Source organism: Miniopterus natalensis, chromosome 12 (assembly GCF_054644295.1).
Source record: "Miniopterus natalensis isolate mMinNat1 chromosome 12, mMinNat1.hap1, whole genome shotgun sequence".
Classification (NCBI taxonomy): domain Eukaryota; kingdom Metazoa; phylum Chordata; class Mammalia; order Chiroptera; family Miniopteridae; genus Miniopterus; species Miniopterus natalensis.
This window is the reverse complement of record NC_142092.1, coordinates 34,660,035-34,681,807: the sequence shown is the minus strand read 5'-3', so window position 1 is coordinate 34,681,807 and position 21,773 is coordinate 34,660,035. Positions and strand designations below refer to the sequence as shown.

At 43.9% G+C, this 21,773-nt stretch overlaps 2 protein-coding genes and 1 long non-coding RNA gene across 7 annotated transcripts in view; 1 reads left to right on the top strand and 2 right to left on the bottom strand.

The window, feature by feature from the left end:
- The window catches only part of CFAP95 (cilia and flagella associated protein 95), a 274,652-nt gene extending 268,800 nt beyond the window's left edge, over positions 1–5,852 (bottom strand). For 4 of the 5 annotated variants that reach the window (XR_015715406.1, XM_087822699.1, XM_087822698.1 and 1 more), the window contains exon 1: positions 5,618–5,829. Coding sequence is in view for 4 of the 5 variants with exons in the window: in XM_087822699.1 (XP_087678825.1) it covers positions 5,618–5,760 (143 nt within the window). In the remaining variant the exon portion in view is untranslated. Of the gene's footprint in view, positions 1–5,617 lie in introns of all 5 variants that reach the window. The other variant, XM_016214269.2, reaches the window with a different exon arrangement.
- Positions 5,853–17,173: 11,321 nt separating this feature from the next.
- On the bottom strand, positions 17,174–18,304 carry LOC148091819 (uncharacterized). Its single transcript, XR_015715439.1, has 2 exons — positions 18,070–18,304; positions 17,174–17,677 (listed from the first exon to the last, which is right to left on the bottom strand). It is a non-coding gene; the product is annotated as an uncharacterized LOC148091819 (long non-coding RNA).
- An 838-nt stretch (positions 18,305–19,142) lies between these two features.
- Positions 19,143–21,773, top strand: part of PTAR1 (protein prenyltransferase alpha subunit repeat containing 1) — a 40,823-nt gene continuing 38,192 nt past the window's right edge. Inside the window, exon 1 of the mRNA XM_087822697.1 lies at positions 19,143–19,228. Coding sequence (XP_087678823.1) covers positions 19,143–19,228 — 86 coding nt within the window. The remainder of the gene's footprint in view (positions 19,229–21,773) is intronic.

Here is a 21,773-nt window from a genome sequence, read left to right as displayed (position 1 = left end):
AGTGTTCACAGACTGGGACCCCTTATCACTGAGTCCCGCATTCTTAACTGGAAGGGATCATCAGTGAGCTAAGAGAAAGAAAACTTGGTGAAAATTAATTGTGACTGTCTATGAAGGAAAGAATACAGCAGAATTCTAATGAGGCTCCTGGGGCCTGAGGGGGAAATGGTCCCAAGGGTAAGGGGTTGGCTCAGGCAGAGGTACTCATGCTCAGCAATGCTATTTCCTAATCCAAGAGCACCACATGGAGAAATACCGGTCCTGTAATACTCTGCCTTACAAGGGTTCATCTTGCAAGCAAAACTTTTATTTTGGCCACTGCCAGTTCAGTCGAGCAAAACCTCATATGAACATCAAGGCACAACAATTCTATAACCACAGGTTTTTAGAAAAAGAAATTGATTGGAATGTCATAAAAGAGAATAGCATTGAAAGGAAAATGTAGCCAGGACAAAAGGATGCCGTCTCTGGATTTTATCTTAAAAAATAGAAAATAAGGTGCCCCTCTCCCGCAGAAAACACTACTACATTCAAAAGCATTTGTGGGTATGTGCGTATGTTGAGGGATAAGAATGGACTAGGTTAAAAATAACCGTGGCGTAGGATCTACCATTATAGAGCACAGACAGAATGAAAGGGCAGTGAGACCAGCTGAATGTAAATAGCATCATCCTTTTCATCCAATATAAACTAGCAATTAAAAAGATATTTTAAAAAGACTCATACAAACTATGAAGAGTGACTCAGACTCTGAAAGGATGAAGCATTGTGTCTAAATTCTGATCTAGAGAATGCTTGCTCCAGGGGAAAAAATATAGACAATGATATAAAAAATCTTTAAGTAACTTTCATTTATTTTCCTGAAAGTAATACAAGTTCCTTATGGAAAATGTAGAAGTGGTAAAGAGAAAAAAGGAAAGCACAAATAATCCATAAATCCACCATTCAGCGGCCGTAATAATTTTGGGTTACATGGTGAATTTCCTTTCAGTCTCTTTTCAATGCATATAGACACATTTTTAACAAAAGAATCCAATACATACTGCCTTTTTATGCTCCCTTATTGTAAGGTTATATTTTTAAATATTAATCTTTGTACTTTTCTTTGCTTAACTCTTTAAAATAACATTTGCTCTATAAATCAGAGGCATCCACATTTGCCTTGGGAACATTAAGGACTGTAGTGCCAGGACTATGAAGATAAATAAAATGTTGCTGATTGACTTTCAACTAACGAGATGGAATTTTTTAGTGCTGAGGGAGACATTTTTCTTGAAAATCAGGCATTGCTGAGAAATAAAAGATTCAAATTTCTTAAGTTTCTATTAATAACAAGACCCAGAAGGTCCCAAACATGGGACAGAATGATCTTAAAATTTATATTTTAAAGCAGATCACTTTAGAAAGTGAAAGAAGAAATTTTAATAAATCTCAGGCCAACCAGAGCTTACCTATCCTGGGCAAACCATGGCATATGCACACCCTCTCTCCAGGGCATCTGATGGAAGCTGAGTGAGTGTCAGTGGACCAGCTGTGGGGCTGCCATGGTGAGGGGTGCAGGTGCACCTACCATAGTGGCTGTGGGGTGACTGCCTAAGTCAGGGGCTGGGGAAGGACAGGTCTGACATGGGGATCTGCAGCACCAACAAGAGCCAAAGTGGAAGTGAGTTTGTAAGCAGAGACATCGGGTCCTCAACAAACCAAGTGGATTATTCACAAATTCACCAGCAGTCGGCACAGAAGTTGAATAGGAGATGAGGTGAGAAAGATCAAGGACCCACATGTAGGTCTGGGAGCCTCACTCCACCACCACCAAAAAAATTTTTTTAATTTTTTGTGTGATAAATTATCATCACTTATCACTGAATGCTGATTTGGCCAAGAAAGGGAAGAGTGAAAATAAATAAATAAATAAATAAATAAATAAATAAATAAATAAATAAATAAATAAATAAATAAATAAAATAATAAGAACTAGCCTCACACCAGAGAATTTATTAAAGACAAATATAGCTGTTCTGGTTCTTAGTAGTATATTCTTCCAGTGAGTGAGAAGATATCCCAAGAGAAAATTTTCCCTCAATTCAGAATTTCTGATGGAATCACCTGATGATATAGCTCCATAAGTGCTACAGAAATGACTAGAGAAAGGTGACCTCTAGAAAAGGCTTCTCTCACTCAGAAGCATCAAGGTGCAACGCGGGTGACATGGCTCTCTATCCACCACTCCAGCTGTAAGGAAGAGATGGCTCCTAGGCAACATCTCATCCCAGTAATGGGCCAGAGATACCTCTAACAACCATTCTGGGTATATCACTCTATCATGTCTATTATACACACCGTTTTTAAATATGTGCAGAGAAGTCAAACAGACTTGTGTTACATGCCACATGAACAGAAAATGGGAATCATCCAAAGGTTTAAACTAGCTAAGTTAGAATTTCTCCTAGTCACCAATTCTATTTTGCAAACCCACAGGTACAGTCACTTAATTGATCAACTACTCAGTTGAAAGGCCACCAAAATGGTGTCTTATATATAGTAGGAACTGATCTTTAATAAAAGATTAAAATTCAATAAAAGTTTTAATATGTAATAAAATAAGTCAATAGAAAGCAAACAATTATGACCAGAATGCATAAAAACAAAATGGTCAATGACATTATTCATTTGGAAGTTTATACAATTTGCACTTTATGCAGTTTTGTGGGGGTTTTTTAGGATAGATCTTGGTGCCTGGTTGGCTGTGGAAGGAAAAGAGAACCAGCAGTACAGCCAGCTCAGGAAGATAGGACTTGTGAGCCGTTTTCATCAGCCAATCAAACTATAACCTGGTTTTAGGGGTGTTTCCACTTAAAGACACCTTATTCAGTATATATTGTTGACTCATGAACATTGAACTCACAGCCAACAGCACTATAACTCATGCCTGAATGAAACTTATGTAACACATGAGTTTTTCTCCACATCACACACTTCTTGCACTTAGGAACACTAGACAGAACTTCGGCGCTATGCTTCAGGATCATTTTAACAATGAAATCACCTTCAAAAAGCACAAAAATGCAAAAAAAAAAAAAAAAAAGTAGCACTATATAGACTGTGAAAAGAATTGTTCGCAGTACCAGGGCTGAAACAAGAAGGCAGAATGTCACTTTGTCTGACGTCAAACGGGAATGTGTGTGGACAGTGACTCAAAATGTTTGCCTATCTGCACATGTTCATCAATGATCATGAAAGCACCATGAGTATTGATTTAGGGTTACAAATAAATTTTAGCAAGTAGACAAATTTGCAAATATAAAATCTACAAATAATGAAGATCAACTGCATTTGCCAATTGTAGAGAACTACTTCTATTTCCCTATGATGCTGCTCCTTACTCTTTCACTGCAGTTGCCTGTTTTCTTTTGTGTTCCCTTGAAGCTCCTATTCTTCTTCCTAAACCCTGCTCAGGAAACCCCCCCCCCCCACACACACACACACACACACTAACCTTCCCTTCCTGTTCCCGTTGTCTCTTATACTCATCTCTATTTTGCACAAATAAGATTACTGACATTCTCCTTTACTGGCCTATGAAATTCCTTAAGATCAATGAACACATCCTATATATGTATATACCAGTTACTGTGCTTACTATGTGCCAGGCTGTATGTTAAAAGGTGCTTCACATACAATACCTTGTTTAATCTTATCTAGAATCTTATCATCCTCATTTCACAGTTGCAGAAACAGAGGCCCAGAGTAGTCGTGTCACTTGCCATATCACAGGCTGCAAAGTCGGTGTTCAACCTAGAGCCCTAGCTTTTAACCATTATGGTATCCTAAATAAATAGTATTATAATAGCTACCACAAATTATTGACTGTTTACTATGTGCCAGGCATGGTGCTAAATGCTTTACACAGATTATCTCACTGAATCTCCTGTATCCATCTCTGCATCTCCAACATGTAGCTGTTAGTTGGATTGAACTTATTTCTTCCTGCTCCCAAAACTTTTTTCTAAAAATCAACAGCATGAGAACTCTCTACATTTCCAGCAGTGGCCAGAATGACTTTCAGTGTTATACCACCCTTCTCGCCCATCAAGTTCCTTACCTCCTTCTCATTTATGTTCTTCTGTAGTTTTGCTGTTGATGCCTACAGTGTTCACAAGGCAACTTCTCATAGCAATGGAGAAAAGTGCAAAGTACTACCCACTTGAAAAAGACCTTTCTCTGTAAAAATCATTTCTAGTAGTGATTTGTATCATGACCCAAATCCTCATGGAGTAACAGAATCATGGAAGAGCTAAGTGTTTTGCTTGAGGGCCGTGAGGTAAGCCCTTCATGAGGCAGCTAAAAGAGGATTTTGTTTCCCAATGTAGCTTTGGACTTCAAATCTATATAACCTCTCACACTGAGTTCAAAATAGGTGGTCAAATTTAGAGATGAGAAGTAAAATAAGGCTTTGAAAAAGTAAGGAATAGGCTGTAGAAAATTTGCAAGACAGAAGCTGCAGGGCTCACATATACTGTATGAATGAATGGGGTGGAGGAGGGCTTAGCTTTAGGGCCAAGTCAAAATCGTCTTTCAATAGCAACAGCATAAAGGAGAGAAAGGTCGGGACTTCTTTTCACTTGGCTCTTCCTGATCTCTCCCCACACAGAATTCCAAATACTAAAAGTAATTATTGTCAACAGTATAGACAGTAAAATTAACCCAAAGAACAGAAACCTAATTGCCGTAAAAGTCCCCATTTTTCTCCGTTATAGGTTATGGTTTTGTTATTGGTTATTGAAATATTTAGTAAAACAAGAGAATCTCTAAGTGAATTCAAAGCCCGAGATCTAAGGCAAAGGAAGTACAATAAATGCCTTTGGGGGCCAGGCAAGAACCTGTAATGAGTGAAATCACCAAAGAGAACTCTCATCTTCAGTAGCCAGTGCTCAGTTCCGACGCATTCATAGTTGCCAGGAAGAATAAAATCCTCTGTTGCCAGGCCTTTCAACTTTTCAAGAAAAAACATAATCCACGCATCTTTATGTTTAATCTCCTGGTCTCAAATGTGGGCGATTATTTAAAAGGAAAAAAAAAAGAAAAGAAAACATAGTGCATGCCACACAAACTGTTGGCTTTACCCAGTGGGAAACACCAGTTTGCAAGTCTCTGGTCAGAAGAGTCCTAGTAGCCTAAGTGATATTTAGGGATATTAAACAATTCAGTGTGCTTCGTGACCCCCAAAGTGACAGTCCTGGAAGCCATCCTCTGAACAAACATCTCCCTCCTGCTGTGCCCCTGACCTCCTGCTAATAGACCCTGCCTTTTGTAAGTACCTGTCTCGGAGACAAAATGCCCAGACCTCCGCAAACACGCTGCGGGGCACCCCGCGCTGGGTGATCTCTGACCCCTGGCGGCGGGCGGGCTGGGCTGCAGCGGCCTGGGCGGGAGCGGGGCTCCTCCCGGGAGCGCTCCCGGCGCCGCCCCCTTCCCCAGCCCGCACCCCCGCCCTCTCCGCTCCCCTTCGCAGGCGCGGCCCTTCCTTTCCTCTCCCTCCTCTCCTCTGCCCGCCACCCATGCCGCCCCTCTCCCTCTCCCACGACCAGAGAACGGGGAACTCGGGGAGCCCGCTCACCAGGAGCACGCCAGCACCGGCTTCGAGTACTTTTTGTGGCGGGAGCGGAGGGTCAGGGAGCCCTTGCGCTCCAGCACGTCGGTGGGGCCGAGCTCAAACCTCCTGCTGCGCAAGTCCTGGAGGGAGCTGTCCAAGTTCGCCATGGCCGCGCGTCCAGCGCAGCCCTCGGGGGGTTTCCTCCCCTGCGCCCGTGCCGCCCAGAGCCAAACAAAGACCCAGAATCGGCGTCTCTCATCTCCTAAGCAACCCGGGGCGGGGTCAATGGAGGGGCTGGACTCCCCCAAAACGTAATAGCCTGGGGTTCCAGGACCGTGTAGCTGTGGAGTCAAAGGAAACTACATTTCCCAGAATGCAACGAGGGGGGGCGTCCGGGCTGCACAGAAGGAAGAAGAAGCACGTGCATCTTGGGACCTGTAGTTTCGTCCGCCCGCCAGCCTGATCGCCCGAGTGGCTGAGCAGAGTCTCAAGGCGGAGGAGCCCCGGGTCAGTTGAGAGCTAACGGGACCGGACCCCGGAGAGCGGTCCGTTCCCGCTGTTCTTGCATAAGATATTTTTACCATCCATCATCTGTCGCCACCCTACCCTCTGCTTACGAGTTTGGCCAAAAGGGAACAAGAGAACAACCCTTAAACCCTAAAATATGTCATTTCTGCACAGCTTTTCTGAGAAAGAGGAGGCACGGAAGCATTGGGCTAAAATGCCTGAGGCTGAAATGGCCTGGCTGGTTCCAGTTTCAGCTGCTTTCAGAACCTTTCTGAACACAAGTTTCTTCCTCTGGAAAAACGAAGGAGGGGGTGGGACTGTAGAAGGGGCTGGGTGAGGCAAGAAGCTGAGGTTGCTTCAGATTCTGAGTACAGGCTAGGGCTCCGGGACCTTCAGCTCCCTAAGACTTGCCAAGCTTTTATTATTGAAACCATGGTATTTTGTGACAATACAAAGCCGTCACATCATTGTGTTGTGAAGTATATGTGAGGAGATTCCAAAACGATTATGACGTTGGATGGCTGGATTATAGAAGGAAAGTGCTTATTTCACTTTTCACTTTCCAAGTCAGGAATATTCAACACATCAGGATTCTCCTCCCCATCCTCTCAGCTGAATACCTCGGCCGTCCCTCTTCCCTGGCACAGTGCTTTTAGCACAGGCATCATTTCAGAGTGCTGAATGAATGGCTGTTGTGTTTGATTATTTTACATTTACCTGGGCTTTCAGAAGTGTCTTACTTTATGAAGACTGCATGTACACGAAAGTTCAAATTTAAAAGCAGACGAATTAAGAGATTTCACACTACAGATTCTCTAGCTTGCAAAACATCTGTTATAGCTTTTCTTGATCAGTTTTCATAAATTTGATTACATACAACTATTAAGTGCTTTACGGTGGCCTGTGGTTGACCACTGTGGGCACCTGTGGTACCTAAGACCCCTATTTTACAGAGAGCCACAGGTAAGCCACGTTATTTAAAACCAAGCCAGCTAAGAGCTAGTAGATTGCTGACCACCATGTTAGTCCTTCTTGAAGGAATGGAGAAGAAAAAAAAAGTTAATTTTAAAAGGGTAAACAAGATCTGTGTTAAGCTCAGTGCTATACAAAGCATAGCATATTGCTGTTGCTCCAAATATTACCACCATTGCTATCATCTGTTTGTTTGTGTGTTTATTTTACTTATGCTTCAAGTGTTAGCAACACATTAATGTGCAACCAAGACGTCAGGTCTGTGCAGCCAATCTGATGTAGAGACGGAGCTGCCCAGAGCCAAGACCTCTCTCTATATTGCACAGGTTCTGCAGAGATTTAAAAGCTTTTCCACACACCAACTAGCAGTAAGTTAAGAAAACAAGCAAAAGATAGCTTGTTATTTTAGAGTTCCTTAAGCTAAGCTGACAACCTATTTAAGTCTAAAAATATGCTTTTTTTTTTTTTTTTGCCCGGCCGGGCGTGGCTCAGTGGTTCAGCATCGACCTAGGATCCAGGTGATTGGGGTTCGATTCCTGGTCAGGGCACATGCCCGGGTTGCGGGCTCGATCAATGACTCTCTCATCATTAATGTTTCTCTCTCTCTCCCTCTCCTTTCCTCTCTCTGAAATCAATAAAGATATATTTTAAATATATATATATGCTTTTTTGTTATACTACTCTCTTTCCCCTTTATAACAGCTTTAGTATAAGCTTTATTGTCTTCTGTGTCTACTAAATACTTTTCAACATCCTCATGTTGGGATAGAGGAGATTAACTCTTGATACCCTCAAATTCAGATGCTTTTCATTCTCTTTGTCTACACCAGTACATTCCAAAGAATTTTTGATTTGTTTAATCCTTATTGATAAAATAGAAATAAAACAGTATTTATCGGAGGGGAATTTTGTAAGAATTACATAACTATATTGAAATAGGGTGGAACATTGCCTAATAAATGTTCAGTCTGCAATTGAACTTCAACTACTACTGCTATTATTACATCCTAACTTTGTTCTTATCATTTGGAAAAAGCACCCTAAAATGTGTGTGTTTGGGGGGGTGAGATTTCCTAAGTACAGTCATTGTTTTTCAAGCTTTGTCTGTTTACAAGGTCTTTTTAATGAATATCTTTTTATCATATTCTAATATGAAACTTAATAGTCTGAATCAGAAAAATGTTGGCAAGATATCTGGATATGTTACTATTGATAATAATGGTTTTATATTCATATAGTATCTTTTCACTTCAAAATCTTTAATAAGCTTTATGCTTTATAAATGTGAAATGACTAATCCTCAACACACTTGACTTATCCTTGTTTTCCTAAAACTTCATCAGACCAATAAAGTGTAGGGCTTAAAGCAATGCCTTCTATTTATATTAATCTCTTTTCACCATAATAGCCTTGGGGTAAAATTATAGCTCAGGTGGCTCAAACAGGACTTTTCTGTAGGATAAGTGCAGGCAGACCAATCCAAGAAGGGGGAATCTCATCATCTGAGCCTAGTCTAATATATTTCTTGATTAGCATGATCAGGTCCTTAAAGAGGTTGCCCAGGAGACCAGAGATGTAAATGAGCCAGATATAAATGGCCACAGAGAAAAGCCTCTCCATCTCGTTTCCCTTCCTGTCTCAACAACTCATCTGCTCAATTCCCGTAAAAGCCCTGCTCAGGCCCTTCCAAAGTCACCATCAGCATGTTCTTCCATTTCTTCTTTCTACTAAATGTCATTCATTTAAGCTGAGAGACAAAATTTTTAATTACATAAGAAAGTTAATTTGTATTATCTTGTTTTGAATCTAGTTTAAATATATTAAAAGCTTGTGTTTAAATTTAAAACTAAGTATTTATGTCCTAATCAAGGGCTGCCTAGTATTTTATTTTATCTTTTAATTCTCCTGTTATCCACGATGCATACATCCAGGATTCACTTTTTAATATTTTATATACAAAAGTTGGAGCCCACCTGCTATGTCGAAGAGCATCAGTGCCTGGTTATCCTTTCCTCTTCCATGCCCTACCCCTTCCCTTCTCTCCCCTTCTTTCTAGCCTCTTCTCTCTATTTCCTCTTTTCTTCCTCCTCTGAGATATGATATGGATTTTAGAGTTAGAATCTATTGCTGAAATTGTGGTATAATTCAAAGGTACAGTGGAGCCTCGGTTTTCTAATGTGATCCGCTCCAGAAGACCCTTTGAGCTCTGAACCGTTCAAAAGCTGAGGGATCCACAGCCCACAGCGAGGCCTCAGGACCTTGCCCTCGGCCGCAGCTCCTTTCTGCTCCCGACCAGGGTGGACATTGTCCCACTTTCCCTGCAAGACCCAAGGCTGTCGTTCTAGTGAGAGGGCGGGTGAGGCGCTGACCAAAGGCTTCTCCCACGGCCGGGTGCATGCGGGCGCTGCCTGGGTGCTGAGTAAGCCAAGCACACAGCTGGCTGCCCAGCGCCCCGGGCTGGGGTGGAGGTGAGGAGCTGAGGGAAGAAGCCGGAAAACCTGCCGAACCTTGAAGGACCGCCTGAGCTTTGCGTGATTTCGAGTTTCCCATATTCAGGTGGCATGTATCAGACCTGTGGTGCTCTTTCCTCGTTAATTAAATACCTTTTTTTAGCATCATATTTAAACGTTGCTTTCAAGTAGAAGGGTCCGAGCTATTTCAGAAGGGCCATTTCCTAAAGAGCCAGGAGGGGCCTAAAAGCAACTCAAGTACGAGAACCTTTTTTTGTTTAAATAAAGGAAATAAAGACTTAGAAAGAATAGCATACTTAACACCAAGGGCCCATTTAGTTTCTTGTCACCCACCCTGTAATTAGTATATTCCTTACCTTTTGGAAGATGGTTCAAGTTGGGGAAAAGCGTTGAAATGGTTCTTTCAGAGGAAGCTTAGGTACCATCCAACAAGTCGTGTTCTCCAGAAAGGGAGGGTTTTTGAGAAGCTGTGCTGTGGGGGCTACGAAGGCGAATCCACTGCGGAGTCTGCCTCCTGGGGGAACTGAAGGCAGGGTCGGCTGCTTTATTATTGCCCCACCTTAACTCCTCTCTTCCTCCAGCATCTCACCCTGCCCTAAGGGGAGAGAAGGTCTTATTTAATTGCTGAACTTGGGATCTGGGGCCAAGGCCCTCTGGGTGATTATGCCCAGTGTTGCTCATAGGGAGCTTTTTCAGGTTCCTCAAGGGCCCCCGAGAGGACTGCATCATTGCTAGGAACAAGCTACGTATCTTCCTGACTGCTGAGGCCCCCTCACCCTAGCAGGCATACTTCTTGGGCAGAGCCCTTTGAAATGGGCTCATGCCCAGCTCATCTAGCCAATGTCCATTCTTGCTCACCAGAATCACTCAGCATTTTTGGTACCATCCTGGAAGCAGAAGCTGCTTCTTCCCCACACTGCCATTGCACACACAGCTCCAGGAGGCCTCTGAGCTTTAGACATTTCTGAACTACAAATGCACACCACTCACCAAGTGCTCCAAACCCCTGGGGTACACGTCAAACTCTCTGAGAGAATTTAAACCCACCCGCCTCACTTGACTTGAATGAAATAGGAGAATAGGGGACTACAGCATTGTGCCAACTCCCTGCAAAGAAATCCTCACTACTTTCCTTCTTCTCCATCAGCCTGACCTTCTCATATGTATAAACTGAGGGTGGGTGATGGTGGAACCTTAGGAAAACCAACCAAGCTCGTCTGGTACCTTCCTTCAGCACAAGTATCAACTTCTCCATGAAAATGTGTCTCTTCCTCCCCACTACCCACCCCACAGTCTCCACTAGAACTGAGTACTTCCTCCTCTGTGCTTCTGCAAAATCTCAAACTAGTTTTATGTCACCCATCACACTGTACAAAAGTTAATTATTTATATGTCTATCTTCCCTGTTAGAGTGCCATGAGGACATCACCATTCTGGCATCCCCAGTGTGTGGCACAATGCATGGGACCTGGGCGGTAACCGAGAAAAATAGAAGCCAGCATTCACTTAGCACTTTCTAGTTACTAAGCACTATACTAGGTGTTTCAACATGTATTATCTCATTTCATGATCACAGCAAACTTATGAAGTTGGAGCTATTTCTAAGATGAAAAAATAGGGCTTACTTAATTCTAATGACTTCCCAAAATTATGCAGTTCCTAAATAATGTTTAAGGTTTAAATGCAGACAGTTGGACTCCCAACCCAATCTTTACTCAATATTGTCTCCCAGTGTAATAAAAACATTAATTAATTATAGTTAAAGTTGTGGCTTATTTTCCAATTAATTAAAATTAATTTTTAAAAACTACTTTTAAATAAATTTAAATTTCTCTCTAATTAAATATCATTTGACTGTAAATTGTATTCCAAGTTGACTCTGAATATTTTATTTAACATGCATCATTTACATGAAAATATTTAGAATAGGTATTGTTCCTGAAATTCATAACTCAGACCAAGGAAAAAAACACAAAAACATACAGCTTTATTTTTGCTAATCTCTAATTGAAATTTATATTTCCTTAAATCACAAATGTAGGCAACAAACCATAATGGTATCAGCAATGCTTGTGACTTTGTCACAAATAGAAATCACAGATATCTTTTTATTATGTTACTGATGCTGCAAACACCCCAAAATAGTATTTATACTCATACTACTTTGAAATTCTGGTAGTTACTAGATCCATGTTGAATTTTCTTAATTAATGCATTACTTTTTTAAAAAGCACATATAATACTATTGTATAAATTTGTTCTTTTAAGCATTTACATAAGCTACTATGATTCCTTTTGTAATCTCATGTATTATTTTATTCACTTAAAAATCACTCAGAAAAAAAGATCCATAAACTTCACTAGATTTTCAAAGGTCTATTTCACACATACCAAAAAAATTAAGAACCCTTAGTTTTGAATTTAAAACATGTAAATAATTTATTAAATATTAGCTAAATTCTCAATCACTTGCTATTTTTTAAAAAGTCTGCTGTGCATTTGTCCCTAAATCTATTTTTTTTCCTACCAAGAAAAAAGTAATAAAGATTTAGCCTTTCATAGGACTAAAGGACTTGAGGCTTTCTTCCTTAGAATTCTCTTGTCACTGTAGAATCCAGAGATGAGAGAAGGTATCCGGATTTCTAAAACATTTCAACAAACTTCATTCCATAGTGGAAGGTTAAATGCTTTATTTTCCCCCAAAACTATGATTTTAGAACAAATATGATGTTATTTTCATCTATAATTCTAGGAAAAATACCAAGATCTCAATATCTTCTATAAAAATATTCAGAAAGCCTATACCCAGTTCTATCAAGAATTATAGTCTTAATATTAAAGAAAACTACTATGAAATATATTTTAAATTTAATTATATAGCTCGCGCTGTGTCGTTGCTTGCCATTTACCAGTGTCTATTCTATTTAGTTTAAGGTAAAGTAAATTTCTATCTCTGACTGAACCTTATTATTATTGAAAAATGCATCCTATTTTCTCCTAATATGGATATGGATAAGAATATTTCACATAAAAATAATTGCCTCATTTTTCTTGGCACATTACAAGAGTACTATTTTAAAAGTAAAATATTAATGATTACTCTGATTCACCAATTTGAAAGGTTTCTGCAACACTGTGGCACAAAATTTCCTCCCATTAGAGCCAGAATATGGGATAAAAGTTTTTTCCAGATGGCTATAATTTCCCATTTTCTATCTAAATTTATAACAGTCATGGAATAAACAAGCCTAGAATCTGAGCTCACTGGAAGAAATAGTAAATGTTATTCAGTATAGCATTTTAGCCAAAGCAGAAATGTACACCTGACCTCTAAGATACCACCGAGGACACGTGTCCCACCTCCAGGGAGCTCAGAGGGAGGAGCGCACACTTCACGAAGGTGGCCTGTTCCAGCTCCGTACGAGCGTAATAAGTTCCAGCTTACACTGAGCTGATGTGAACCTTCTTGCTAGATGCTCCTTTTGCTTCTGTTTCTGGAAGATAAAATATATTTCTTATTTCTCTTTCTCATGTGATCCTTTCAGATATTTGGAGAAAGTGGACATGCCTTCCCTTTTCTCAGGTAAACAAAGTAAACAAAACTATTTGTTCTTTACCTTTATTGTGACTGACGTCACTCTGATCACGATCCTCTTAAAAAGGGCTTCTTGGAAAAGAGCACAGTGTTTCACTCTGACCAATGCTCAGTACAGTGGGGCTGCTGTGTCCCATACATTTATTAGCACAGTCTAAGCATGGGGGGAGGAAGGAAGGAAGGAAGGAAGGAAGGAAGGAAGGAAGGAAGGAAGGAAGGAAGGAAGGAAGGAAGGAAGGGAGGGAGGGAGGGAGGGAGGGAGGGAGGGAGGGAGGGAGGGAGGGAGGGAGGAAGGGGAGAAGGGGAAGGGGAAGGGAGAGGTGGACTATGGATGAACTGAAACCAGATCGGGGAGAAATAGACAAATTCCAAATATATGCCCAATACTAATACTAGGATCAGAACTACCATCCGGAGACTAAGCCTTGGACTTCTGGCAAGGTTGGAGAGCTTATATCAAGCCTCCTGCATTAAGCCAGAGGCCTTTGAAAATACAAATCCTCTCTGAAGCAAAATATCCCCAGTTTAGACTCCCAGGATTCCCCCAGATTAAATGCAACACATGTGAGCTCACAAGAAACTATTGGCCACCGTAGAAGAAAACAAGCTGTGATGAGCAAAAACAACAAGGAACAGATTTAGATCCACCCCCCCCCACCACCACCCAACTCAGATGTTGAAATTATTAGATGCAGCATGTGAGAGAACTCTAAATGGAAACTCTGAAAAAATAAGTCTTGGAATTCTACAACCATCTGACCAAGGGATAAATCACTATCAAATATGGTCAGAGAGCCCTGGCCAGTGTGGCTCAGTTGTTTGGAGTGCATGGAGAGGTTGCTGGTTCAATTCCCAGTCAGGGCACATGCCTGGGTTTTGGGCTCGATTCCCAGCAGGGGGCGTGCAGGAGGCAGCCAATCACATTGATGTTTCTCTCTTCTCCCTCTGTAAAAAAAATCAATAAGCTATTCTTTTTTTAAAAATGGTCAGAGAAACTTTCAATGTGAACATGAATGTATTAATCAACAATTTCCCTCTCTCATATAAAAATCTTCTGAAAGCCAAGAGCGTGGAAAACAAAAATTCACATTTTGGTAAAATTAAGAGACTCCAAAATATTTGTAAAGGCTGCTGAGCCTTCAGGATTCATATGGCAGTAAGTGGAGAGAAGCTGAGTTATGTGGTAGGCAAAATCCTAAAATCTATGCTCCCCACCAAGATTTCCTGCCCTAATCAGGGAGTTTAATTATGATGAATGCAGTATCTCGCCTGTTATTATGTTACATTACGTAACAAATGAGATTTTTCAGGTGCAATTAAAAGTTCTAATCAGTTTACTGTGAGTTAATCAAAAGGCAGATTACAGTATCTGGTGGACCTAATCTAATCACATGAACCTCCAACTACTGGAGACACCATCCTGCTGAGCTCGAGTCCTACAGAAAGGTCTGCTGTCTGCATCCAACAGGGCCCTTTGGTGCCTCTTTTTCTGGAGAAGCTCTTGGCAGAGACTCACACTGTGACTGTGCTATGTAGCTTTGGAATGGGAGCTATTCTTTCCCACCTCTGGAGTGCAGCCGGTGCCCTCCTCCCCTTGGCTCATCCTTTGCCTCCTGGTGGCCCCACCCTTCTGAGCTCAATACTGTGGGGCAGAGGGGGGGCGGGGTTGGAATGCTGCACAGAGCTGAGGCTTCCAGAGCACATCTTCCTGGGGGGGTTTTGTATAGGACTCAGACAGCTGCTGGATTGCATGGCTCTAGTCGGGGGGGGGGGACACTCTTATCACCCCTGTGAGTTCAACCCATGCCATTCACCCAAGGAAAGATTCATTTGACCTGCTGCTCCAAAGTCCAGAGGCCCCACCTTGCTGAGTTTATGCACTGAAAGTTTGCTGGTTCAATTCCTGGTCAGGGCACATGACTGGGGTGTGGGCTGATTCCAGGTAGGGAGTGTACAGGAAGCAACCAATTGATGTTTCACTCTCACAGTAATGTTTCTCTCCCTCCCTCTCTTTTCCTCTCTCTCTAAAAATCAATAAAAAAATATTTTTAAAAGTGGACAAGTTGACCTAGGATGTAGGGGACTGCACCCAACACCATAAAATTGTGTTAACATTAGACCAAGATCTCCATTTCTAGAGACCCATACTAAATAAATAAAGATTTATGGACACAGAAGTTCCCTTCAGCACAATGATGGGAGTGAAAAATCAGAAATGGCTCATGTTCCACAGCAGGAGCTTCGAAAATTCTGGTGTGGAGACACAGAAAACACCAAGGAGGGAGAGGACTGGCTGGCAGCGTCCACCCCTAGGGAAAGGAGGTTCCAGAAGGGCACACAACCGGAATCCTCCCCAATAACACCACAAGTGCACACACCCACACGCACACACACACACACACACGAACATACACAGGCATCCACATATGTACACATGAGTGTGGGAACACAGGTACACACACATGCACATGCCAATTCAACGTACACACACAGGTGAAGGACTGCAACGGTAAGCACCCCCTGTCAGGGTTCTCCTCCCTGGAAGAACTTTGTTCTTTACTTGATTCTGAATTGTTTTAGAATTTATTATACTATAAAAAAACCTTTTTGTCAGAAATACTTTAAAAATAAAAACTAAATAATGTACTGTACTCCATACATGAGTGATCAATGGATAACACTTTAATACTTTAAAAACTATCAAAGTCATACATGCATTATAAAAAATTTAGACAATACATCAAGAAGAAGATAAAAAATTTGCAATCATACCCATTAGGTGACCGTCATGAGTGCCTTGGTGGGCATCTCTCAGGCTCTGCCTCTCTCATTCTGTTTGTCTCTGTCACAGGCAGACTCATTTTCACATGTGTGTCTGCCTGTTGAAATCGTGTGTATGGGGTCTAACAAGTGGAATTCTGGTTGGTCGTGTGTCTCACGGGAGGGGGCCCCTGAGGTCTTTCTCTGTTGGCACATGAAGACCCCTGCACCCATGTTAGCAGCTGCTCAACTTCCTTTGTCCATGTGGACCCAGCTTGGTGGATCCCGTCCCCTCTCCATGGACATTAGTGTTTTTTCCAAGTCCTGGCTGTTTCACTAGTGCTCTGATGGGTAGTCTCGAAATTACATCTTTGAACAAGTGTGCAAGAATTTCCGTGGGGTGACCTCCTGGGTGAGCACTGCCAGGTGCAGGGGGCACCTGTGGACGTTTGATGGGTCCTGCTCACTGACCCCCCAGAGGAGGGGCCTATCTCCCTTTTCTCCAGGGGAACTGCTGGGCCTCTGCTGCCTCACTTTGTCCCCAGGGCTAGTTGCCGCCAGACCAGAAGCCTGCCAGCCTGAGAGTGATAGTGCTCTCTCCCCAGTGCCTGTTGACAGTGCCTGTGTCCCCAGCGAGAGGTGGGAGCATCTCTGACATGTACTGGCCTGTGTACTGCCTCTCATTGGATGTACATGTGTTTGCCCTCTGCCCCTTTAGAAAATACATACTTTGGAGAGTTTGCTGCACCACAGGGATGTTAAACCCTTTTCTGACCTTGGGTTGTGAGGAATGCTTTCCAGCTTGTGGTTTGTCTTCCAGATTTCTGCATTTTCCTCGTTTTTGTTTTGGGCACAGGAAGAGCCAGCCATTGCCTGACTGGCTTGTGGACCTGGGGTCACACTTAGCACAGAGGTCTCTGTCCCAAGATTATGCTCACACCTACTAAAAGGGCTTCTTTATTTTTTACATCTGATCTCTAATCCATCCAGAATTTAACTTTCAAATACCCAAAATGCTATTTCAGATAAACACAAACAAAAGCATGTGAGCAGACACAACAAGGCACCTACTGTAAGATTCCGTTTATAGGGAGCATCCAGAACAGGTGAAGGAGCAGAGACAGAAAGCAGGTCAGGGGTTGCCAGGGGCAGGGGGCGTGGGGGGTGGGTACTGTGGGGGCAGGGTTTCCTTTTGGGTGAGGGGACATCTTGCAACTAGATGGCGGTGATGCCTGCACAGCGTCGTGAATGTGCTCCATGCTCAGGATGACACCATTTAAAATATAATTTTATTTATTACTTAAATTGAATCACCCTGTGGAGAAACAAAGAAAAGAAGAAAAATGAAAAAGACCTCAAAATGCCCCAAATAACAGCAATAAGAAAATAAATAACCAAATCACGCCAGAGAGAAAAGTAACACATGAGAAGGAAAGGAAATAAGAGAAGATCAACGAGGGGGGTAGGACAGGTTTTCTGATGGGAGTGGGTGAGCAGTCTCAGCCAGCAGCTCCAGGGCTGCCCCTGATGCCTTTTCCAGGGGCAGCTCCCCCTCTGCAGCAGGACCTGGGCAGGTCCGAGGGAGGGGCCTTCAGCCAGGGGCGGTGGGGCCTCAGGTCAGGAGGTGCTGCACAGGCCGGCGAGGCCGAGCTGCAGCTGGAGCGGCTGCCGGAGGTGGCTGGACCTCTGGGGGTGGACAGGCCTCCAGCTCTGCACCAGGCTCCTCTGGACGGACACCAGGTGCTGCAGCAGGAGCCGCCTCGGCCTCCTGGGCTGGTGCTGGAGTTGTGAGAGGAGAAAAGGTCACCCATGTGCCTGCATTTCCATGGCCCCCCAAAGACAGAACACAAGCCAGAGCCTTCCAGAGAAGCCGCAGCCCAGGTCCCACCGCAGGACGTCCTCCCTGCCAGGAGTCCAGCAGATGGGCGGCCTGAGGCCTGTCTTGCCCTTGGCCAGCCCCTCCCCTTAAGCTCCGATAGATTTACTATAAGTTAATCAGTCTCCACCGTTGGGCGTTTGAGCTATTTACAACATTTCATTATTATCAGTAAATGTATTGGGCAGATCCCTGAACGAAAATATCTGAGCCCTTCAACAAACCTTGGCGAATTATCCTATCCTAGTCCTACATAGGTGAAAGCCTCATGAATTTCAATTCTTAACTTCCTTACCTGCAAAATTACGGGCGGGGTTGGATCAGAGTTCTGATATGCTCCAATTCTAAAAGCGCTGAGTTATAAGCACAATAGATCCTTAATAACCAGGGGGAACAACTTGTGAGCTCTTAGGAGACGCGAGACCTGACTCGCGCCTTTCGGCGGAGCACCGAGGGCGCGCGTGCCCGCGCGGGGCCCGGCCGGGCCACGGGCCGACGGAGGAAGGAGCGTCTCTGCAATACCCCCATCCTGGGCTCCCTGCATAGGACCCTCGGCCACCACGTAAGTTCCCCCCAGATATCCTCAATCGAGGCTGGCTGCCTCGGTGGCAGACAGAAAGGACCGCCGTGCACTCCACACGGAACGTCTAAGAAACCGTCCAGTACTCAACTCCAACTTCCCGTGTCCAGGTGGCAAGGAACTTCTCCTTTTCTTTCCTATTTCCTCCCTAATGCATTAGTGAAATTTTTTAAGTTAATGGTTGAAAACGGCCGCTGCGAGGCCGAAGTGGGCACGCAGGTCGGGGAGGGGGCCCCGCAGGGCCCACGGGCGCTCGCTCGCCGGGCGGCTCTGAAGGCCTCCGCCCCGCGGCGGGAGAGGCGGAGCGAAGCGGCGCGCAGAGGGGCTCAGGGCGCGGCCTCGCGCTCGCGGGGACACTCTCCTCCAGGGACGGGGTCCCGGCCGGCTGCGCTGACCACCTAAGAAGGGGAGTTGCGGGGGGTGAGGGTTGCAGTGACTTGAGAACCACTAAGTCCTCAGCCCCGAGGGGACCAGAAATTACAATGTGCAAAACGGAGGCCCGGGGTCACTTTGCCATGGACTCGGCAGCATTTTCTCGGACTCGAAGAAACTCGGTCGGGGGCGAGAGGAAGTCGGAGACCAGCCCGGTCACCTCCAGCAGCTTCGGCGGCCGCCACGCCCCGGCCGCGGGGGACTGACCCGGAAGTTCTCGGCGGCGGCGGCGGCGGCGGGGGCGGAGGCGGGAGCTCCGCCAAACCAGCGCACACGCGCTCGCTCCCCGCTGAACCCTCGCCGGCGGCGCGGCGCTGTCCCGGAGACGCGCCCGAGCCGCCGCGGCCGCCGCCAACATGGCCGAGACGAGCGAAGAGGTGGCGGTGCTGGTGCAGCGGGTGGTGAAGGACATCACCAACGCCTTCAGGAGAAACCCGCACATGTGAGTCTTGCGCAGGCGTGGCCGCTGCCGCCGGGGGTCGTCGGGGACGGAGGGAGGCGGGGCCCAGCCTGCAGCCGACCCCGGGCGGCGGCTGGAGGACGGCAGGTCCCGGCCCGCGCGCTGCTCGCGGGAGGGGACAGAACCGGGTCGCCGCAGGATCGCCGTCCGCCGCCGCGGGGCCCGCTCTCCGCCACCGGAACGCGCTCGCGGTCGAGTCCCTGGAAGTGACCTCGGAAAATCAAAACAGAGCCAATTTGTTTCGCTGCCTCCCCTCCCCCGCCCCTTTCCCAGGAGTTCGGGAAACTCGAAAGACTTCACCCGAGTGTCCACATCCTGCCTCCGTTTAGGGTACACGGGCACGCACACGATGTGGGGCTGTTTGCTTTGTAAACACAACTCTTTTGAGGTTCATCCCGAACTCTGGTAAGAGGGGGTGACCGATCATCTGATCCCCTCACTTTACTAACCAAAGGAAGTTTGAGGATGTTTTTGACTTCGCCTCGCTTGTCCCAAGATCGTAGAGGGACTCCGATGAAACGTCCTGTTTTGAAAGTGAACAGGGCATTCTCAGGAGTTGAGCACAGGATGAGTCTGATGTAAAGTAGGGGCAACCTCGACACTTTTTAGCATTAGCTGGTTTATAGTAACAGGGAGCAAGCATGTTACCTCATGGTTCGATCCAAACGCTGCTGCCCCCTTGAAGCACACCGCCACGGTACCGACACACTGTATCTTCCCGGCTTCCTTTCCATTTTATTTGGAGTACTCTGGAAGGATACCAGGAGAAACGATATTCTTCCTGGCACTTGTGCTTTTATGTAGTAAGTGAAAAGGGACTGAGAGAGATAGCTACATTTTACAAAAGAGTTAGGGAGAAGCGAAGAGTGTAGCTCTTTTCCCATGCCTCATCCCTTCTTCCCTCCCCCAAAAGAAACATGGAATCCAGTTTTGTTCACTTTATCTCATTGTTTATGTTCAATATTTTATTCTTTAAACTGGAACACATGGGTTACTCTTTTTAAGCGTTCTAACCACTTAAAGCTTTTCCACCTAAAAGAAGTGCCAAACCCACATCTAAATGAAGTGTTCTTTTCCTTCAAGGTGATGCTTATAAAAGAATTAAGAAGCCCTCAGATGTCTTGCTCTCTTGTGGCCCACAGTTGGAGACCTGCAACTGTGCCTCATTAAAAACAAAACACTGCTGGCCTCAAAACACACCTGCCACCTCTGACAGCGTCCACTTCCTTTCTCCCTGTGACTGCTGCCTTTTTCAGAATGAGTGTTTGGAATGATTTCCTGGCAGTAACCATAGTGGGTACTGGGCCTTCTAAAGAATGCTTTGATGCCTTGTATATCAGTCTTTCTGTCCCTTTTTCAGAAATAGAGCTTTAGTGCAAATGAGAGACATCCTAAAAAAAAAAAAAAAAGATAAATGAATAACCTGTGTTCCTCATCATTGGTGTTATTTTTCTTGAAGAAATTATAACAGAGGTTAGAAAGAAGTCTAATAAGTGCTGTAATAATCTTAGTTTCTTGCCTTTGAGGTAGATTAGAAAAGCATTGATATTTTATATTTGAAGAAACAGATTGAGTGTTCATTGGCTTGGCAGGTTGACACAGTGCTGTTTGGAACACATCCCAGTTCTTCTGGATCACATTTATTGAAACTTACAAAGGGCTTTATTACCTACCTTAATTATATTCTTATGGTGAAATCTCATTAATGTACTCTCTCTCTATGCCTAAGCATTTGGGTCATTCAAGATTTAAGAGTACGAAATAAGATAGGCATTTGAAATGATGTGTAATATGGGTCTGAAAAAATAAATAGTTTAACTCATTGTTCAGTAGGTCTTCAGCTGTATTTTAGTACATATTTCCTACAATAGTGATATTTTCAATAATATTACTATACATCTTTTAAAATGTCTTATAATTTGGACTTTTCAAAATTGTCCATACTTCTTCCCCAATCTAGCCCGGCCCCCATTCCCCCCAAAATAAGCTGTATTTCTAGTTAAGGGGGTATTGTTTACCTTGAAAGTTAGTACCTAATTATACTTTTCAGTATTTAAAAAAGGCTTTCATTCTTTACTTTTTGTTTTTCTTTTTCTCCAAACACAAGATAGATTGCTATTTTATTAGTCAACATCAACTCCATTAAATATATTGATTTTGTAGAGATATCTAGCCAGGCGGAGTCAGAAATATAGTGGATGAGATGTGGATTTTGTTAGTGGTAGGTGTGGGTAGCTTACCTTCTCTCAGCCTGTTTCCTCTTGATCTAGTGAGGCTGATGAGAACACGGGAAAATTACCTTACACAGTATCTGGCACTTAGTTTCCACTAGGCAAATATTAATTAGGCTTAACCTGAATCCAGGTGTTCCTCAAAAAAATATGAATGGTAGATAAGAAGAACTTTATGAACTGAAAAACACCATAGAAATGTTTGTGTGGTTGACTCTTAGAGACTACTGTTGGAAAAACTGAAGGCTTGAACCAGGGACTGATGTTAAATTAATGTATTAAACCTGTGTTAAAGT